Source organism: Epinephelus lanceolatus, chromosome 13 (genome assembly GCF_041903045.1).
Source record: "Epinephelus lanceolatus isolate andai-2023 chromosome 13, ASM4190304v1, whole genome shotgun sequence".
In the NCBI taxonomy this organism is placed as follows: domain Eukaryota; kingdom Metazoa; phylum Chordata; class Actinopteri; order Perciformes; family Serranidae; genus Epinephelus; species Epinephelus lanceolatus.
In genome coordinates this window covers 35,739,470-35,759,639 of record NC_135746.1, presented here as the reverse complement: position 1 = coordinate 35,759,639, position 20,170 = coordinate 35,739,470, and the positions used below count along the sequence as shown (strand labels likewise).

The 20,170-nt window shown below is 43.4% G+C and overlaps 1 protein-coding gene and 1 long non-coding RNA gene across 2 annotated transcripts in view; both read left to right on the top strand.

The window, feature by feature from the left end:
- The first annotated feature begins 370 nt into the window (after positions 1 to 370).
- Positions 371 to 16,758, top strand: LOC117270371 (histone deacetylase 2). The gene is made up of 14 exons (XM_033647935.2): positions 371 to 538; positions 2,846 to 2,958; positions 3,113 to 3,230; positions 4,332 to 4,406; positions 6,083 to 6,221; positions 6,451 to 6,592; positions 6,799 to 6,891; positions 7,941 to 8,049; positions 8,143 to 8,283; positions 10,049 to 10,157; positions 14,728 to 14,858; positions 15,138 to 15,293; positions 15,386 to 15,443; positions 16,363 to 16,758. The coding sequence occupies exons 1-14, from the start codon at positions 484 to 486 to the stop codon at positions 16,391 to 16,393; spliced, it is 1,470 nt and encodes a 489-aa protein (XP_033503826.1). The 5' UTR covers positions 371 to 483; the 3' UTR covers positions 16,394 to 16,758.
- A 137-nt stretch (positions 16,759 to 16,895) lies between these two features.
- The window catches only part of LOC144466564 (uncharacterized), a 270,562-nt gene continuing 267,287 nt past the window's right edge, over positions 16,896 to 20,170 (top strand). The window contains exon 1 of the long non-coding RNA XR_013493174.1: positions 16,896 to 17,387. This is a non-coding gene — a long non-coding RNA (uncharacterized LOC144466564). The remainder of the gene's footprint in view (positions 17,388 to 20,170) is intronic.

The window sequence follows — 20,170 nt, the reverse complement described above, 5'->3', positions numbered from 1 at the left end:
ATGCTGACACCTAGTGTTGTATCAGAGCAGCAAATAAACACACATAGGTGGATTGTGCATCTCTTGTAGGAGCAACTGTGGAGAAGTAACCACTGTTTTAGCATAAACCATAGCAAGCATATTTTGATCATTGGTTTCTGAAAAATACTTAATACTCTATACATTGTATGTGTCTGCCTATCATATGTTAATGTCTTCAGTGACAAGTCATTTAGCTGTGGTGTTTTAGCAACAATATGAATAGTATAATTGGATAGAATAGAATAATTGAATAGAATAATTGAATAACTGGTCTCATTCTTCCTGTGTGGGGCCCGGGGCCACTCTCTAACTGACCGCCCCGCCCCTCCCCGTTACAGTTGCGCCTCCCATTCAACAACGCACCGCTCCGTCGTGTGTATTCTCCTGTGTTGATGCCGTCCATCCTCTCTCTCCATCCGTGAAAGCAAATTCAAAGCAACTTTTTGAAAAAGTGCCCCAAACATGGCTTACACGACCGCTGGTGGGACTAAGAAGAAGGTCTGCTACTACTATGACGGTATGGGACATCCCGAGTGTGTGAATGAGGAGCCCAAATTGGGGCATGCTAACGCTAGCCGCTTAGCTAGTCTGTTTAGCTGGTGCTGCTGGTAAATGTGTGGTGTTTAACACAAGCTAGCTAACTACGAAGCTCGCTGCTAACGTTAATGACATCGCTAGAGTGGCCTTCATGGTGCTAACTAGTCACCGCGCGTTAAGCGGTTAATAAAGCATACAGCAAACTATATATGTACAAAACATATAACGTTAGCGAGCAAGAGTGTGAAAATGAATGTAGGTATGAATGAAGTCATGTTGAAGGTGTTGTAATTAGCCAGACGTGAATGTGCACAACACTGTAATCCCAACACTCATTACTGGCTCATTGTCTGAGCCATAATTAGCACCGTGGGCCATGTTTGGTTCACCGTGTCATACATAACGGCCTGGAAGAATACATGATAATGATAACAAACTTTAGACCTAGTCAGTCAAAGTTAAATTTCTGAGTCCACAAAGTAAAGTGTGCAGCCATCTCACGCACAATGCGCACAGGCCTAATTGATGCGGAACGTTACTCAGTGGACTGAGTGGAGTGTTTCCGCCTGTCTGGGTTCAGATGAGCAGAATTTCACAGCACAGGAAGCAGTCCTGACCCCTAAAGTTTACCCAAGTCCTCCCCCCAGAGAAATCATTTATTTTTAAACTCAGCACTCCAGGTCAATGAGGACATAATTAGTCACAGTATCTGCTGAGCTGGCTCTCCTATTAATTCACAATGGTGCTGTGCCAAAAGGTGACATTGGGTGCCATCGTAATAACCTGGCCTGCTGTTTTTCAGAGTTTAGATAGAGTTGTTTATATATACGAATATTGTCCAATTTTGTGACCAAACTCGCTGAATGGTGTATTTCTGATTTTGAATGACTCTACTTGCTTCCTCACTTGCTGGAAATGGCCCCTGCAGTGGCCAGTGGTTTGAGGAAATACATTTCAAAATGGCATACATTGGTAGTCATGCATATCACAGTGCAGAATGGTGGTCATGGCGTTTGCACTGTATGTCTATGAATATGTGTTTGTTTATGAGGGTTCATAAAATATTAAAAGTAAGCACCACTAGAGTGAATTGAATAGATAATAGAGTGCTCCAGGAATTAAATTTACATTTCCTAGGATAGCCTGATAGTTTCCCTGGGATAGTGACGGAAGGGCCCGCCTTAGGCCACGATCACACAGGAAGCGTTTTGCAGTTTACAAAACGCGAGGCACACTGCACTGCCCTTTTTTTTTTTTTTTTTTTTTAGATTAAATGCCACTAGTAAAAAAACACTTGGTGTATCTTTTTATTGTTACCAGGTAACCACCCATCACCTCCTTACCCTAGTCTTCCTGTGTGATCAATCCACCATTTATGTATTTATTTATTATTATTTTATTTATTTCACAGTAATTAGTAGCTAGTTACTAAAGCAGACAGTTAGAGGGTACTTGCTCTAGCTCTGGTTGAGGGTGAGACACTAGTTTCTTTGAAGAGGAAGTGTCATGAAGCTTCTCCAAGTATTGAATACATTTCAGTTAACTTGTTCAATACTTTTTTCCCTGTGTCCTTACACTTTATTGCACATAATTTTTTATGGATTCATACGTTACGATTTCATTATCTATGTAGTTATATTGAGTAAATACCAATGTCTTATGAATTTCATGTGAATAGCTGCATTGGAAATGTATTTAATGAAAAGAATTTGACGTGTTGGATACTTATTTCATCCACTGTAGGTCAAAAAAAGATTTGCAAATCATTGTATTCAGTTCTTATGCAGCTTTTACACAGTGTCCCAACTTTTTAAATTGGGGTTGTACCAACACCTTAAAATACAAAAGATAAAGATAAACTTGTGAATCTGTTTTCTTGCATTTAATACTGGCTCACATACTTATATGGCTGCTTTCTTTAGCATGTATTTGTCATAAAAGACCCTTTTTGAGGACATGGAAGTGCTCGTTAGCAAATGGACTTGGTACAAAATGCAAGTGGCTGCTAGATTTGCTTCACTTACCAGCCAAATATTAATGGTAGTCTATTTAGTGGCTGGTAGGTTTTGGAACCCACCAGCCACAGTGGCAGGTGGACAAAAAAAAATAATTTCCAACCCTGAATACAATGTCAATATAGCTATATGAGGTTAAATACTGTGTTTCCATCTCCCTAGCTGCCATAGTATCCATATTGCTGATTATTATTTCTCAAAACTTCATTACTTGTCACCTCCTACCATTGCTTGTGACTGTGGTCTTTAAATTGATATGTTTTCCTTTGCAGGTGACATTGGAAATTACTACTATGGACAGGGGCATCCCATGAAACCACATCGTATCCGAATGACTCACAACCTGCTTCTGAACTATGGACTATACAGGAAAATGGAGATCTATGTATGTTTCTAACCACTCAATTATGTAATAACATCTTTTATTGTCTGCTGCAATGTTCTATCTTAATGTAAGGTGTAACTAACACATGAACATGGCTGTAGTCTTCTTCTGCTCTTCCCTAGTTTTCATCCAGCTGCTTTGTTTTGTGTTTCAGAGACCACACAAGGCCACTGCGGAGGAGATGACAAAATATCACAGCGATGATTACATCAAGTTCCTCCGATCCATACGGCCAGACAACATGTCTGAGTTCAGCAAGCAGATGCAGCGGTGTAAGTAGCGTGCAGGCTCCCTCTTTAGGGTTCTCATCAAGAATGCAAGTAATAAGTGCGTTCAGTTAAATGTTTTGTCTATACATTGTCACAAAAAAAACCCCAACTAAATTCCCATTGAGCTCAAGAGCACAAACTTTCAAATGACACACACATTTGAGATATGAGTCTTTGGCGTTTTTTCTTGATAAATAATTTAAACAATTAGTGGATAATCAAAATCACATTACATGCTTGCTATGTGGTAATGAAGAGATAAATGACTCAACCAGTCATACTGAGAAGGGGATGTATGTGAAAGTGATAACAAACAGTAGACTGAAGATGATCACTAACTAGATACAGGCTTTACCTGATATGGCCCAAAGAGCTGTAGTCACCAGCTGATCAATCTGTTCTGCTTTACACCTTTCATTAAAATGTGTCTTGTATCCAGATTGTATCTACATACGATTTAACCTTATTACAGTATTAATATGTGTCTCCAGTGTCCACATAAAGATCTGATTGAGAACCCACTGTTCGGTCCAGCACAAACAACCAAATGATTGTAGCCATTCTCCACCAATTGCTTAGCCACTGCTTCACAAATGACATGGTTGTGTGTGTCGGACCAAATTAAAAGCAGATGGTTGGTTTCGTATTGACTCCATCTATGAGTGCCTTAAGTATCTATAAGCTTTCTTGCTGCTGTCTTACTAGTAGGTGGAACAGTCACGCATGATTACCTATTTCTGCTCACCTCCTTGCTGTATGTGCATTGAAAATGCAATTGTACTGTATTTACACATATGTTTAATGTGGTCGCAATGCATCCCTGACCACCTTTGGAGGTGGTTTCATCAATTGGATCACAATGTGTCCTCAGTGCATTTTGGGTGCATTCACACATGTACTTTCACATGGTCAAGATCTATCTGTTTGCAAGCCGATCATCCAAAGCACATTTTAATGCAAGTTGTAAAGGTGGTCTAAAAAGTCATGGAGACACAGTGATTTTATCAGTGTTGCAGTGGTCACCCTGTTCATTGGACATGCTGCTGTTCTTCTGATGTTGATGTGCTCACATTAGTAATTAATCAATTTTTTTTAATCTTGCAGTCAATGTTGGAGAGGACTGTCCTGTGTTTGATGGCTTGTTTGAGTTCTGCCAGCTCTCCGCTGGTGGCTCTGCTGGTAAGTTAGAAGACAATGGGTATATAGACAAGTGGTAGATTTTATTACCAAATGATGAAACAGGTCATCAGTCCATCACAGGGTTGATACATACAGAACCCCACATTCACACACACATTCAGCCCTGCTGGCACTGTAGTCATCAGTTTACCTGACCTGCATGTGTTTGGACTAAGGGAGAAAACCACTATTTATATCACTGCCTACTACATCACATCCTCTGCACAGAGACAAGGTCAAACACGTGACCATATTAGACACACTGGCTTTTTTAGCACACTGCAATACAGATAATTTAATCATGTGTTTCTACTGTATTGCTATTTTTATTATATCAAACATTTCCTAATAGAATATGTCACATTTTACAGTGAGTCATTAGTTATACAAATGAGTGTAACATCATTATAACAGGGTCATTATTATGTTCAGACTGCTGCATAATCACTGTCCCTGTTCAGAGCAAAGTGGAGCTAAAGTAGCCCTTTCTGCAGGGATGCTTGATCACACTGTGTGTATGGGTATAACTTAAGTTCCTTTTGGAAGGACACACACCAGACATAATACCAGTTCATTTCGGATGGCTCGTCCAACTGGGGACAAAAACCATGTCCCTAATTTGGTTCTCTGTAGCTATCATGTAGATTTCAGGACTGGGCCTTTTGAAATGTGAATCCTTCAGAAATGCTGACATTTCCAAAGCAGTCCTAAAGCATACTTTGTGTTTTAATGCAGAATTTTATGTCTGTAAGCTACACTGATCAGCCAAAACATTAAAACCACTGACAGGTAAGGTGAATAACATTGATCATCTTGTTACAATTAAATGTTCTGCTTGGAGACCTTGGGTCCTGGCACATGATAAGCACCACCCACCCAAATTCCGTTGCAGACCAAGTTCCCCCCCTCATGGCAGCAGCACTCCTCCATGGCAGTGGCCCTCCAGCAGCACAATGCGCCATGCTACACTGCAAAAACTGTTCAGGAATAGCCTGAGGAACGTGACAAAGAGCTCAAGGCTTCAACCTAGCCTCCAAATTTGTCTTATCTCAATTCAACTGAGCAGTCATCAGGGATGTGCCAGTATGCCAAGTCGTAACCCACAGGACTTCAAGGATCCAGACACCACAGGACGCTCCCAGAGGTCTTTTGTCTGTGCCTTGACAAGTCAGAGTCAAGTTCGATACATGGAAGCCCTACCACAGATCGGGGTACCTCTGGGCATACATCTCGCAGATGCTGGATTAGATTTGGATCTGGGGAACTTAGAGGGCAGGTTGATGCCTTAAGCTCTTTGTCACATTCCTCAGGCCATTCTTGAACAGTTTTTGCAGTGTAGCATGGCTCATTGCCCTACTGGAGGGGCCACTACCATTGGCTGATCTGTGTGTAATAAAGTTGCTAACAGAATAATTCTGGCCTGATTGCTCTGTGTCAAATGCAAAGTATTTCTTTTTAACATTAAAGGTTCAGGACTAGATTAACAAATCAAAGTAAAGTTGGGGAAATGCCTTTATTATCATTTAAGAGTTTAATTGCCACAGTTTAGCTTAATTGCATTATCAGAACTGTGTGGGCAAAATGAGCAAAATATAGGCTCTGTCAGATCTAGTGTCAGTATCAGTCATGTATGATTTTTTTTAAGCTAAATCAAACGTGTTTTCTGTTGTTGTCAGCTGGTTCAGTGAAGTTAAACCGACAGCAAACTGACATCGCAGTGAACTGGGCTGGAGGACTTCATCACGCAAAGAAGTCTGAAGCCTCTGGATTCTGCTACGTTAATGACATTGTGCTGGCCATACTGGAGCTGCTCAAGTGAGTCTCATTAACAGCTTGAGATATTTCTTCCTCACATGATACCCATCAGCATGTATGTTTGTAAATGCAGTATATGAAAGCAAGCACAACAACAATCTTCATCAGAGCAGAAGTAGTTGTCTCGGAGCCCTGATTTGAGGGTTGTTGCTCATGAGACACAGTGCTAACCTCACAGTGGATGGTGTGTACTAACCCCAGCTCTGTCTGTGCTCTTCCTCTCTCCCAGGTACCACCAGAGGGTGCTGTACATTGATATAGACATCCACCATGGGGACGGTGTAGAGGAGGCCTTCTATACCACAGACAGGGTCATGACTGTGTCCTTCCATAAGTATGGGGAGTACTTCCCTGGAACTGGAGACCTCAGGGTGAGCCTCAGCCTCTGTCCTCACTGAGATATCTAAGACACACTAGAATCTTTGCATCACAACAGTAAAACATTCAGTTTTGTGTGTGTCTACATTTGAAAAAGCATAATAATCTTGTTGGTTGGCTGCCACTGCACACTGATAGTATGTGTATATGGATAATTTAGCAATGTATCTGTCATTTACTCTGTCGTCTTTGTTTTCAGGATATTGGAGCTGGAAAAGGCAAATATTATGCTGTCAACTTCCCCCTGCGTGACGGCATTGATGATGAGTCATACGAGCAAATCTTCAAACCTGTGAGTAGAACACTAATCTTGAACATGACTAGACTTCTTTATATTCCACGGAAAATGTTTTTGACATTTTCAAAATCTAAAAGATCTGATTCAGTCACCCATAATGAAGCAGAGTTTTGTCACATTGGCTCAAAGGTTCATTTGAACCTTCTATTTTATACCTGAATGACGTGTGACTTTTATTGCACATTATTCCAGTGTAGGAAGTAGGGCTGTACCGAATGGGGTTTTTTGTTGTTGTTTTTTTAACTTTCAAAGCTTTTATTGGAGTTTTTGAATGAACCTTTGAATGTCTGTCTCATTTGGTGACGTCATCACAAAAATGACACAAAAAAATCTTAAAAATCCTCAGTTTGAATGAAGTGACTCATCAGATTAAAGGAGTTGGTCTTTTTTAATGGAGTCAACTTTCTTCAATGAATAAATGTAATTTATGGTGCTGTTAAACTGTTGCAAAGAGAAAAGATGTACAGAGTTTGAGTGTTGATTTAGAATTCGAATAGCAACATTATGAAGCTTTAAGCTATACTGTAGAGCCCAAGTATATTCCTTACTCTGTGTTCAGGTTGTGAGCCTTACAGTTTCTTAAACAAGCTCTACAAAGCTTTTTGGCATCCTAACATTGTTGTGGTTTTCTAGCGTGCAAGACTCTTGTTTTCTTCAACCTCGTCTCCAGGAGCAGCACATAGCTGCTTTCAGCTGGAAAGCTCTGCTTCTACTTTCTATCAAGAACCAAACAGCAGACAGACAGTTAGTGACTAGCTGGTGAACATAGTGGAACATTTAGCAGCTACAGAGGCAGATATTTTTCTCAAGAGGTAGTGGAGACCAAACCAGAGCTAAAAGAGAATCCAGCACAGCATTAAAGTTGTTGTGTTTTTGTCATGAAACAAAAATGAAACACATTTTAAAAGCTACGCTTCAATTCATGGGTTTGTTTCCATGACACACTTGGCATAGATGACAGTGGGATGTCAGGTGGTTGGCAGTGGGGATGCGCACTGTCCTTCAGCACTTCCTGAGTGTGTCTGTGTGCTGTGGCCCTGCAGGTGATGGCCAAGGTGATGGAGATGTACCAGCCCAGCGCTGTGGTCCTTCAGTGTGGCGCAGACTCTCTCTCAGGCGACCGCCTCGGCTGCTTTAACCTCACCATTCGCGGTACGGATACACAGCAGATAATGTGAAATGAATGATAAATGGGAGTCATGACCCACGCTGGAAGTGATATATTGTGCCTCTTATTTTTACCAGGCCATGCCAAGTGTGTGGAGTACATGAAGTCCTTCAACCTCCCTCTGCTCATGCTGGGTGGAGGAGGATACACCATCCGCAACGTGGCCCGCTGCTGGACCTATGAGACAGCTGTAGCTCTGGACACAGACATCCCTGATGGTTGGTCACAGATTTAATGTCTAAATATTAATGAGTGTGAAGGATGCTGAAAGGAGCACTTTTGTCTGTGTTGTGTTGAGCAGTAGATGATGGCATTAGACCGGAGCAGCAGTTGTCAACCTTTTGGCTTATGAGCCTTAAATTAAATCTATCTGATCACATCAGGGGCTGTGTCCACCAAAGCATTCTTTTCTGAAGCTGGTGTATTCTTGTAATATGTTTTGCAGTGGGAACACTGTGTATTTACACTGTGCTACAAACACTGGCAGTGAATTCTGTGCTGAGCGCTGCCGGTTGGACTTTTTTTTTTTTTTTTTTTTTTTTTTGTGAGCACCGAGGGTTGAAAATTTTTCAACTTTGGCTTAAACTCTGCACACATCTCAAATCTGTTAATATATTGTATATCAAAGCCGGATGTTCCACATAATAGGAATCAGACACAAGCAAAGCGTCTCATCTTAAAAAAATGTTGCGCCTCCAAAGCACTCTGCTGAGAAGCGCCTAGCATTGGTTGACACTGGCCCTTACCTCGCAGGCTAGGTGTAGCATCGTGGAGTCATGATCTCAAACAGTTATCCTCAACAATAATGTTTGCACATCTTAGTTTGTCTGTTACCCACAGATAATCTCTCAGCCCACCCTCACCCTAGAAAACGTTCAAACTGCTTACTGTAATCCTGCTTTCAATTTTTTTTGTCAGCGTTTTGAATTTTATAATTAATTTTTTAAAAGGTTTCACTAAAAGTAAAACCCCTGCATTCAAAATTACTTAATTACTTAAGTGAAAGTACAAAAGAATTACCAGTAATATGTACTTTGATGCAAGTTCGAACATATTTTATGTGAAGCGAAATGTTCCCTGTCAGTGCTTTCCTATTATATCTGGGGCCGTATTCACAAACATTCTGAGAGTACTTTAAGAGAGCTCCATATAATGTATCAAATGGAGGTACATCATTACTAAAACAAAGCTGCTAGCCTGCTGCTAACACTCTGGGTGTTCCCTCTGGCTAATCATAGAAGCCAGAACAGTCTGTTAATCCAGTCCCTGCTTGCTGAAACGTTCTAAAAATAACACAATATTAATGCTTGATATTCAATCAACCACGGGCCTATTCTATTAAGAGAAGCACAGGGCATGTGTGGATCTGATTCAAGATATAATTGACTCTTTTGTGTCATGGAATTAGTTCTAATTTAACAGAGAGGCATGAAAATCAGCATCATCTTAGATTTAAAAAACTGGAACTGGAAACTAAAAATTAAAAAACTCTGCAGCACCTTTCTTGCCTGACTCGGCTTCCTCTTTAGCCTGTGGTGTCATTGGGTGGAGGATGGGATCTGAACGGGGATCTGGGGTCAGTGGTGAGCGGATGGTAGATGACTTCACGTCTGTGAAGGGACAGCCTGACTGCTACCTTTCCTTGCAGGGAGCTGAGTCAGCAGACTGTCTCCTTTACTGAGTGTGTAACATAAAGAGCAGGGCTGTAATCACAGCCTGTCGAATGGGCCAGCAGTTCTCTTAATGGAATTTCAGGACATTAACTGAACTCCACACTCATTTCAATCCATCCTCCATTCAGTGAGGATCAGCGCAGGTTATAAAGCCTCAGTAAATCATATTAACAGGTGTGTTATCGCTGCTTTTTCATTCCAAATGACTGATAATTTGACGCTTTGTTTTATCTGCGGCATATAAATCTCTTGCAGCTGTGTTCATTTTGGCTCAGTTTGCTTACTTCTCTCGTTGATGTTTCCATTGCAGAGCTGCCGTACAATGACTACTTTGAGTACTTTGGGCCTGACTTCAAGCTGCACATCAGTCCCTCCAACATGACCAACCAGAACACATCCGAATACATGGACAAGATCAAGTACGTACACTCGGTTTAGAGGACTGTTTCTTAACTGAGCTGCAGTAGATGTTTAAAGTATTAAGAATGATTTTTAATTTTTACTGATGATGACTATTTAAATATTATCGTCTCGTCTCGTCTCGTCGTCCTCCGCTTATCCGGGTCCGGGTCACGGGGGCAGCAGCCTCAGCAAAGAAGCCCAGACAGTCCTCTCCCCAGCCACCTCCATCAGCTCTTCCGAGGGAACCCCGAGGCGTTCCCAGGCCAGCCGGGCGATGTAGTCCCTCCAGCATGTCCTGGGGCGGCCCCGAGGTCTCCTCCCGGTTGAACATGCCCGAAACACCTCCCAAGGGAGGCGTCCGGGAGGCATCCTTACCAGATGCCCGAACCACCTCAACTGGCTCCTCTCGATGTGGAAGAGCAGCGGCTCTCCTCCGAGTCCCTCCCGGATGTCCGAGCTCCTCACCCTATCTCTAAGGCTGAGCTCAGACACCCTGCGGAGGAAACTCATTTCGGCCGCTTGTACTCGTAATCTCGTTCTTTCGGTCACTACCCAGAGCTTGTGACCATAGGTGAGGGTTGGAACGTAGATGGACCGGTAAATCGAGAGCTTCGCTTTCTGGCTAAGCTCCCTTTTCACCACAACGGACCGGTTAAGCATCCGCATCACTGCTGACGCCGCCCCAATCCGCCTGTCAATCTCCTGCTCCATCCTACCCCCACTCGTGAACAAGATCCCGAGATACTTAAACTCCTCCACCTGAGGCAGGACCTCCCCCCCGGGGAGTGGGCAATCCACCCTTTTCTGGCTGAGGACCATGGCGTCAGACTTGGAGGTGCTGATTCTCATCCCAGCCGCTTCACACTTGGCTGCGAACTGCCCCAGCGAGAGCTGGAGGTCACTGTTCGATGGAGCTAGGAGGACCACGTCATCCGCAAATAAAAGGGACGAGATCCTCCCGTCACCGAACCTGACACCCTCCACCACTCGGCTGCGCCTAGAAGTTCTGTCCATGAAAGTTATGAACAGAACCGGTGACAAAGGGCAGCCCTGGCAGAGTCCAACCCTCACAGGGAACAGGTCCGACTTACTGCCAGCCACGCGAACCAGACTCGTGCTCCTTTGGTACAGGGACTGGATGGCCCTTAGCAGGGGGCCACCAACCCCACAGGATGCCCCTGGGGACACGGTCGTAAGCCTTCTCCAAATCCACAAAACACATGTGGACTGGTTGGGCAAACTCCCATGCCCCGTCCAGCACCCTGGCGAGGGTAAAGAGCTGGTCCACGGTTCCGCGTCCGGGATGAAAACCACATTGCTCCTCCTCAATCTGAGGTTCAACTATCGACCGGACCCTCTTCTCCAGCACCCTGGAGTAGACCTTACCGGGTAGGCTGAGGAGTGTGATCCCCCTGTAGTTGGAACACACCCTCTGGTCCCCTTTCTTGAAAATGGGGACCACCACCCCGGTCTGCCACTCCAGAGGCACTGCCCCCGATGTCCACACACTGTTGCAGAGGCGTGTCAGCCAGGACAGCCCTACAACATCCAGAGCCTTGAGATATCCAGGGCGAATCTCGTCCACCCCGGGGCCCCGCCGCCGCGTAGTTCCTTCACTACCTCGGCGACTTCTGCCCCAGAAATTGGACGACCCGCCCCCGAGACCCCCGGCTCTGTTTCCTCACTGGAATACCCCCGCCGCCACTGTAAACAGTGTGAGCAAGTTGCCGCCTCCCCCCCTGAGGCGCCGGACGGTTTGCCAGAACCTCTTTGGAGCCGATCGATAGTCTTTCTCCATGGCCTCACCGAACTCCTCCCACGCCCGAGTTTTCGCCTCCGCAACTGCTGCGCGCTGCTTGGCCCGCCAGTACCTGTCAGCTGCTTCTGGAGACCCACAGACCAACCATGCCCTGTAGGCCTCCTTCTTCAGCCTGACGGCTCCCCTCACCTCCGGTGTCCACCAGCGGGTTCGGGGGTTACCGCCGCGACTGGCCCCCGCGGCCTTGCGGCCACAGCTTGCGGCAGCCGCCTCGACAATGGCAGAGCGGAACAAGGCCCATTCGGACTCAATGTCCCCCTCCACCCTCGGGACGCGGTCGAAGCTCTCCCGGAGTTGGGAGTTGAAGATCATCTTGACAGGTTCTTCCGCCAGGCGTTCCCAGGAGACCCTCACTGCTCGTTTGGGCCTGCCAGGTCTGTGCGGCGTCCTCCCCTGCCACCTGATCCAACTCACCACCAGGTGGTGATCAGTTGACAGCTCTGCTCCTCTCTTCACCCGGGTGTCCAGAACATATGGTCGCAGGTCAAATGATACGACTACAAAGTCAATCATTGACCTGCGACCTAGGCTGTCCTGGTGCCACGTGCACTGATGGACATCCTTATGCTCGAACATGGTGTTAGTTATGGCCAAACTGCGACCCACACAGAAGTCCAGTAACTGCACACCACTCGGGTTCAGATCGGGCAGGCCGTTCCTCCCAATCACGCCCCTCCAGGTCCTCCAGGTCCTGCTGTCATTGCCCACGTGAGCGTTGAAGTCCCCCAGCAAAACAATGGAGTCCCCGGTCGGGGCACTGTCCAGCACCCGTCCCAGGGACTCCAAAAAGGGCGGGTACTCTGAGCTGCTGTTCGGCGCATAAGCGCAGACAACAGTCAGGACCCATTCGCCGACCCAAAGGCGCAGGGATGCAACCCTTTCGTCTACCGGGGTAAACCCCAACTTACAGGCAGAGAGTCTGGGGGCTATCAGAAAGCCCACCCCGGCCTGCCGCCTCTCACCCGGAGCAACTCCAGCAAAGGAGAGAGTCCAACCCCTCTCAAGGACTTGGGTTCCAGAGCCGGAACTATGTGTCGAGGTGAGGCTGACTATATATAGCCGGTAGCGCTCAACCTCTTCCACAAGCTCCGGCTCCTTCCCTGCCAGAGAGGTGACATTCCATGTCCCAAGAGCCAACTTCCGTAGCCGAGGATCGAACCGCTAAGGCCCCCGCCTTGGTCTGCTGCCCGATCCACACTGCACCGAACCCTTCTGGATCCCTCTGTGGGTGGTGGGCCTGCAGGGGTATTTAAATATTATATATGACTATAATCTTAGGTTTTAAATGTAGCACTTTCCTTGCCAATGATGCTCTGAGATGTCCGATTATATTATTGTTTTTTTTTTCCTGGCCCCCATCATGAAGATATAAGGTGTTTAAACATCAAAATATTTTGAGCAAGAAAAGTTCATCCACTTACTGGCTTTTTCCTGAGCTTTCGACGATATCTCTTGGTCTTCTTCAGCAGATGGAGTCCGCTCAGTATGAGAAAACATTTTTACTAACAACTAAGTAATTATTATTCAATCTGTATGTTCCCTCACATTTGTAATATAGCACAGACAGGGAGAGGCGACGTGACGTAGCTTGGCAGTATTTGTAGGAGCAATCTGACAAACTTGATCAACAGATTTTCGCAGTACTTTGTTGGGTTATGCTCGTTTGGAAGCTCATTTCTAACAGTGTGATGAATAAAGGAAAGATCCTGTAAGTCATTATAATGAGAAATATTTTTTGAAATATTAGTTTCTCAAAAAATACAACTTAGTATTTCAAAATAATGATTTAATATTGTTTCTCAGTATTTTATATGCTATGTCATTATTTTGAAATACTACCTCTTTATATTTAAATACTAACTCATTATCTAAATTATTATGACTAACAGATCTTTTTTTTTTTTATCACATGAGTGGAAATGAGCTTCCACAGCTCTATTTTAATTTTAAAGAAGATTTCACTTACATGAAACAGACATTACTAAAACAGAAGATTCAACCTAATTTTCAAGTTTTTTTCATGTCAAGTCAGATTTATTTATAGAGCACATTTAAAAACAACAAATACTAAAGTGCTTCACAGAGAAATAAAATAATCAACAACACAGGAACAATCAAATAAAAGTCATAAATAGGAGAATGTCACTAAAATTAATAAGAGCATACAATATTTTGACCAAGTCAACACAAAAATAGGATGCACAAACAACAAAATGGAATAGAAAATACATGTGCTAAGCAGTGTGGTTAGGTATGTCATCCTAATGATATTAAAAGAAAAGAGACACGTCTTAAGATGGGTTTTAAATGTGTCAGTAGAGGGGAAGATCTAACTAAGTGGGAGGCTATTCCACAGTTTAAGACCAACAACTGAAAATGCTCAATCACCTTTTAGTGATCAGTTTTTAACTGGGTGTGTAGAATGGAGAGCAGTGATTGGTCACCTGATCTGAGGGGTTGGGAGGAGGAATAGAGGATGTGCAGTCAAATCAATTCTCTGGTAGCCAGTGAAGATAAGCCAGTACTGGGGTGATACGGTCTCTCTGTCTGGTAACAGTGAGAAGTCTTGTAGCTGCATTTTGAACAAGCTGCAGGCAGGAATAGGGCTGACTGACTGATTCCATCAACATAACTGGCTGCTGTCACAGCACATTAATAATAGATGTAACAAATATCCCTGTGTTGATGTAAGAGTTGATTTGATGGCAGTTGTTTAAGTTGCTCCAGAATTACCTGAATGCCTTGGCTTTGTGTATCTGATTATACAGGCAGCGACTGTTTGAGAACCTGAGGATGCTGCCTCATGCTCCTGGAGTGCAGATGCAGGCCATCCCGGAGGACGCTGTCCCAGACGACACTGTGGACGAGGACACAGAGGATCCTGACAAACGCTTGTCCAGTAAGACTGGCGTCCATTTTTATTCAGTGTGACAAGTATTCCTATTGTTTGACCTGGGAACTGAATTTATAACAGAACTGTCAAACACTAGTTACCTGCTATAATGTCAGACAGGGAGCTTACAGTTCAGTAGTACATAATGTCAGCAATGGCAGTTATCAGAATCAACCCATGCACAAGTCTTTGTGAAAAGTTCTCTGAAGATGTCCCCCAGTCAGTGTCTGTCCACAGGTTTTCCACCTGTAACATCATTAATCAGAGTGTCTCGTGTGATTGCAGTCCGTGCCACAGATAAGAGGATAGCCTGTGATGAAGAGTTCTCTGACTCTGAGGATGAGGGCGAGGGAGGCAGGAAAAACGTGGCCAACCACAAGAAGGGCGCAAAAAGGCCCAGAGTGGACGAAGACAAGAAGGAAGGAGAGGAGAAGAAACCTGGTGGGTACCCTCAGTTCAGACACTCAGGAATTATTCACAGTGGTGTAATGTTATATTTATAAATGTGTCTTTTGTTCTTCATCCTCTTCCAGAGATAAAAGAGGAAGAGAAAACAAAGGACAGCAGTGCTGAGAAGACTGACTCAAAAAGGTGACGAGCCTCTCTATTAGTATTTGTTCAACAACATCCTCACACACGTCCTCAAAACATTCTTCTTTTGTAATTCTGTATTTACTGGCTCCTGCTTCAGGTCCAGTTCACAGTGACTGAGTGCTGAGTGCTATATATATATATATATATATATATATACACAGTCAAACGAAGCCTCTTGACGCCTCATGAAGCATTTTCTTTACTGAGCCCACTAGATGGCACTCTTGGTTTAAAGAGAGAGGTTCAAAGAATAGTGTGCTTTCAACCTTTTGTTGAACAAGAAGTGCCATCTCGTGGGCTCAGAAAATAAAGAAAATGCTTCATGAGGCATCATGAGGCCGTCACTAACACTGCTGTGGCTATTGGAAAGGCACCATCAGAATGCAGTCCCTCATAACTCGGTACAGGACAGGACTCCTTCTAAATGTATAGTTCATGTAGATACTTAGAACAGATGAAGTCCACTGCTCATTTCTTCCTGAGCTTTTTGTGACCACAAGACAACATGAGTGCAGAATCGCTGGCTTCATTTGCTTGAATAGGCTTAGTTTTGGTATTGTTCTTTATAGAGAACACACACCTCCTGATTGGTTTGTAATAATATGTGAACCCTAAAAAGACATATCTTGCTCGTGCCTGGACCAGTAGGGTGTGACCGCAGCCCTTTAAACGATTTGGAATCGTGTATAGTTAAAATCACAAATGTAATTAGACAAATAGTTGTCTTTAGCTGCATCTGCAACATATATTGTGGTCACTTGATGAAGTTGATCTGCTTTGAAGAAGTATTTGCATTTCAACTTGGCCAACTTAAGTTTAGTCTGTCTCTACATATTTTACATAATGTGGTGCACTTTTCCCCTGTAAAATTCAGAATACACCCCAGCTGAGATATACTCTCATTTTCCTCTTGCAGTGTGAAGACTGAGCAGACCAGCAGTGCCTGAATTCTTCTTCCTATCCACACAGAACTCCACAGCGCTGTCTTCTCTAAAGGATCCGGCTCTTCACTGAATCACCGTCAGAAGCATTATATTTATTATGACTCTCTATTTTCTACTTGTAAATCTCTTGTGAATTGTGTCTCTCTTTGCGTAGTGTATCCGTGGATTTCTGGAATCCATCACTTGAATTTGCCATATGACAGTATGTCCTTTGATACCCTTTGAATCAGTTTTTTCCAATGTGCTTTATCTTCTGAAGGAAACCTCGACCTACTTGTTTTTAGGAAAGTTTGGGTAAAACCTGTAGATGAACCAACTATGATTTCATGTTTTAATATTTTGTATTTGTCAATAAAACTTTTATACTATTCCCTTGAGGTGTGTATTACTTCAAATGATGTGCTCTTTAGAGGTGTGTGTAATGACAATGAACAGCCACACGGGGACGCTCTAACCCTGTAGATAGCATCTCAGGCTCGGTGCAGGTGCAGTGATGATTGAAGGAAGAACGATGGTATTTAAAGTTTGCCGGTAGTTAACGTTTTTAAACAAACGTAAATAAATCGCAAAGTACAATATAAGATTAATACAATAAGAATACTTTGTTGTGGTGGATTCGGCGCGCAGAAAGCCAAACGAGGACGACTCCAGTGTAATAAAACGCCACTTACCGGTTGGAAAGCTCCTCATTCCCGCTGTCCACCATCACTGGATTGATGGAGGCAGACTTCAGATAATGACAGGCGACTCAATGAGTAAAGGTTAAATTGCTTCCAGGTCATGGCTTCTATGTGCATTTAAGGCATGCCGAATTGAAAAGTATCTCCTAATTATATGTAAATATGCGCACATTGGACTCTGTCTGGAATATTCCCTTCGTAGCTGTCAAATAAACTTTAAATTGTCCGAGTTTTAAATGGAGTTCGTCCGGCGTGAGGGACAGCCGCCTTACAGGCCCGACGGGAGCTCCACGCCAGAGGCAAGCACCAACTGAGAGGTAAGCTAACTAGAGATAAAGCTAGCAACCTTTAATTTTAGCCACTAGCTTAATGTTATTTATGGTTTGCACATACAGAGGGTTTTGCTAAGCCAGCCTGGAAGCCACAGAGGATGAACATGAGCCATGACTGAGGTAGGATGATGTTTGTAGGTTACTGGAATCAAACTGTCCTCCATGAAATGGTGCAAGGTGAATTCAGGGACTTGATATCCTAGCCCAAACTTCTGGCTTCAGCCTGCTTTTTATTTGACTATGAATCCTCATTTTCCTCTTCCTGATCAGGATCACCACTTTAAGTTTTGGTCATTGATATGGAATATAGTGATGGTAGCTTGAGGAGGTTGGTACTCTTGTTTTTAGGCTTTTGCCTTGCTTTATCATATCTTGAGTTTCAGAAACTCTTTGCAGGAGGAGCAGAGTTAGTCAAGGACAGTGGGTCCCTGAGTTTAGGTAAACATCATATAAAGCTATGACCCATGACCAAAACATATTGATTAGGAAGGCCTGATTAAAATTACTTGAGTGTCTCAGGTCTGAGATGAAGACAACATCCACTGCGCACTTCCACTCCTACCAGATCCTGTGTTGGAGTGGATGTACAAGTCTGAGTTCGTAATCTGATCACTTCTAATTTGCATTGTACATTACCAAGTTACATCTGCTGTGTATTGTACCCTTTTGGACATATGCCTGTTTTTAATCATCAGTCTTAATGGATTACTCAACATGAAATGGAGTTCTACCTTTGTCCAAATGAAACCTTTCTAAACAAACCTCTGTAAGTAAGCCTCTATCGAAACCTGTTGCCACTGACGATGAGTCATGGTTGTGCTTGAGAGATGAGATGCGTATAATAAGAGGCTGGTACTGATTGCAGCAAGCGTTTGTCATCAGGAGGAAGGTGTTACAATGTAGTCGCATTACTCTGCTGCCCTTTGAATTAGCAGAAAGTCAAGTGTGCATTTCCTGAGGGCTTGCAGGTCAGACTTCACCTTTGGCTTTGAGTGTACAGATGTGTACATTCATACAATAGACACACTGATGCACTGTGTTTAGGAACAGTCAAATAACTGACCTAGTGATTTTAGCAAGGTGCCTTGTTTTGTGCGGTTTTACTACCAGATGTTGAACTGCAGCATCACTGTGATTGCCCAGGCTGTTATTTTTGTCTTTCAGAATCCAGACATCACATTATTTTCAGGGGCAATTTCATCGTACAGAACACAACTGTGACCGTGAAACCAACTTAGGTGAAATTCCTTAATGTGAGTTTTTGTCACATTAGCATTTAACATAGCTTAGGTTGGTGTGTGGAATGAAGATTGACTCCTAAAAATATTGCGTTTATTCACTTTTTCCTTCACAAAAAAAATCTCCCCACTAAATCACTACATAGCGTTACACAGATCTGTGGGAGAGATGCAATTCCATGCCTGTCCACATCTTGTCTGAACATGACAATGCTCCTGAGCACAAAGCCGGGTCCATGAGGAAACTGTTTTCCTAGTTTGGTGTGGGAGAACCTGACTCTGCTCAAACCCATCCAACATCCAATACCTTTTTAGGATAAATGGGAACTGGAAGCAATTTTGGTCCAGAATCTGGTGGAAGGAGAAGAGTGGAGGCTGTTATAGCAACAGATTAAAGCTGCAGTTGGCAACTTTTAAAAATAACTTGTCATATTTGCTACAACTATTCCTGACAATAGAGCACAAGACAGATGACCTGTAAAAAAAAAAAAAAAAAACATGTTTCTCTGCCTCCACCTAGTGCTCTAATGGCATTTGCAGGAATCCACCACACCTGAACAAAAGCAACCAATCAGAGCTGAGGAGTCTCTAACACAGCTTCAGTCACTGCTTGTGAACTGTGGTCAGACTGTCAAACCTGATCAAGATTCTGTTACTGCATTGCCTTTTTATCGCCTCAGATGTTTTCAGAAATATATTTAGGTGTACTGTTTAGCTGTAAAATGAGAACGTTTGTGACCCAGCCACCATTTCGGAAACATTCATTCATTCATCTTAAGTGCTATATCGTAGGCAACTGGACTCGCTTGCGTTTCCTGAAGATGTTTTGCCTCTCATCCAAGAAGCTTCTTCAGTTCTAAATGACTGGTACAAAGTTCATTTAGAACTGAAGAAGCTTCTTGGATAGGGGGTGAAACGTCTTCAAGAAACGCAAGCGAGTCCAGTTGCCTACGATATAGCACTTACGATTACCATGACCTGGATGACTGAGAATCTTCACCGACATCATTCATTGATTCATTTTATTATCCCAGCTGACATCTCATTTTACAGCTAAACAGTTCACTAAAATATGCTCCTGAAAATGTTTGAGGTAAGAAACAGGTAATGCAGTAGCAGAATCTTGATCGATATTTGATCAGTGCTGCCTAGTTTGACTGCAGTTCATGAGCAGTGATTGACAGCTGTGTTAGAGACTCAAAGGCTCTGATTGGTTGATTCATTCAGGCACGGTGGATTCCTGCAAATGCCTTTTAGAAGCACTAGGAGGAGGCAAAGGAATATGATTTTTTTTCACAGATTATCTGTTTTATGTACTACTGTCTGGATAAAGTGATAGCTTCAGCAAATATGACAAATATTTTCATAACTGCAGCTTTAATGCTGTTTTAAATCAACATGTCCAGCAATTGCATATTGGTGTAATGCTCACGTGTCCACATATTTTTGGCCGTTTAGTGTGTACAATGCCATTATCTGACCCCCAAGTGAATTGCAGGATGTCATTAATCCTCAGTTAGTCTTGAAAAT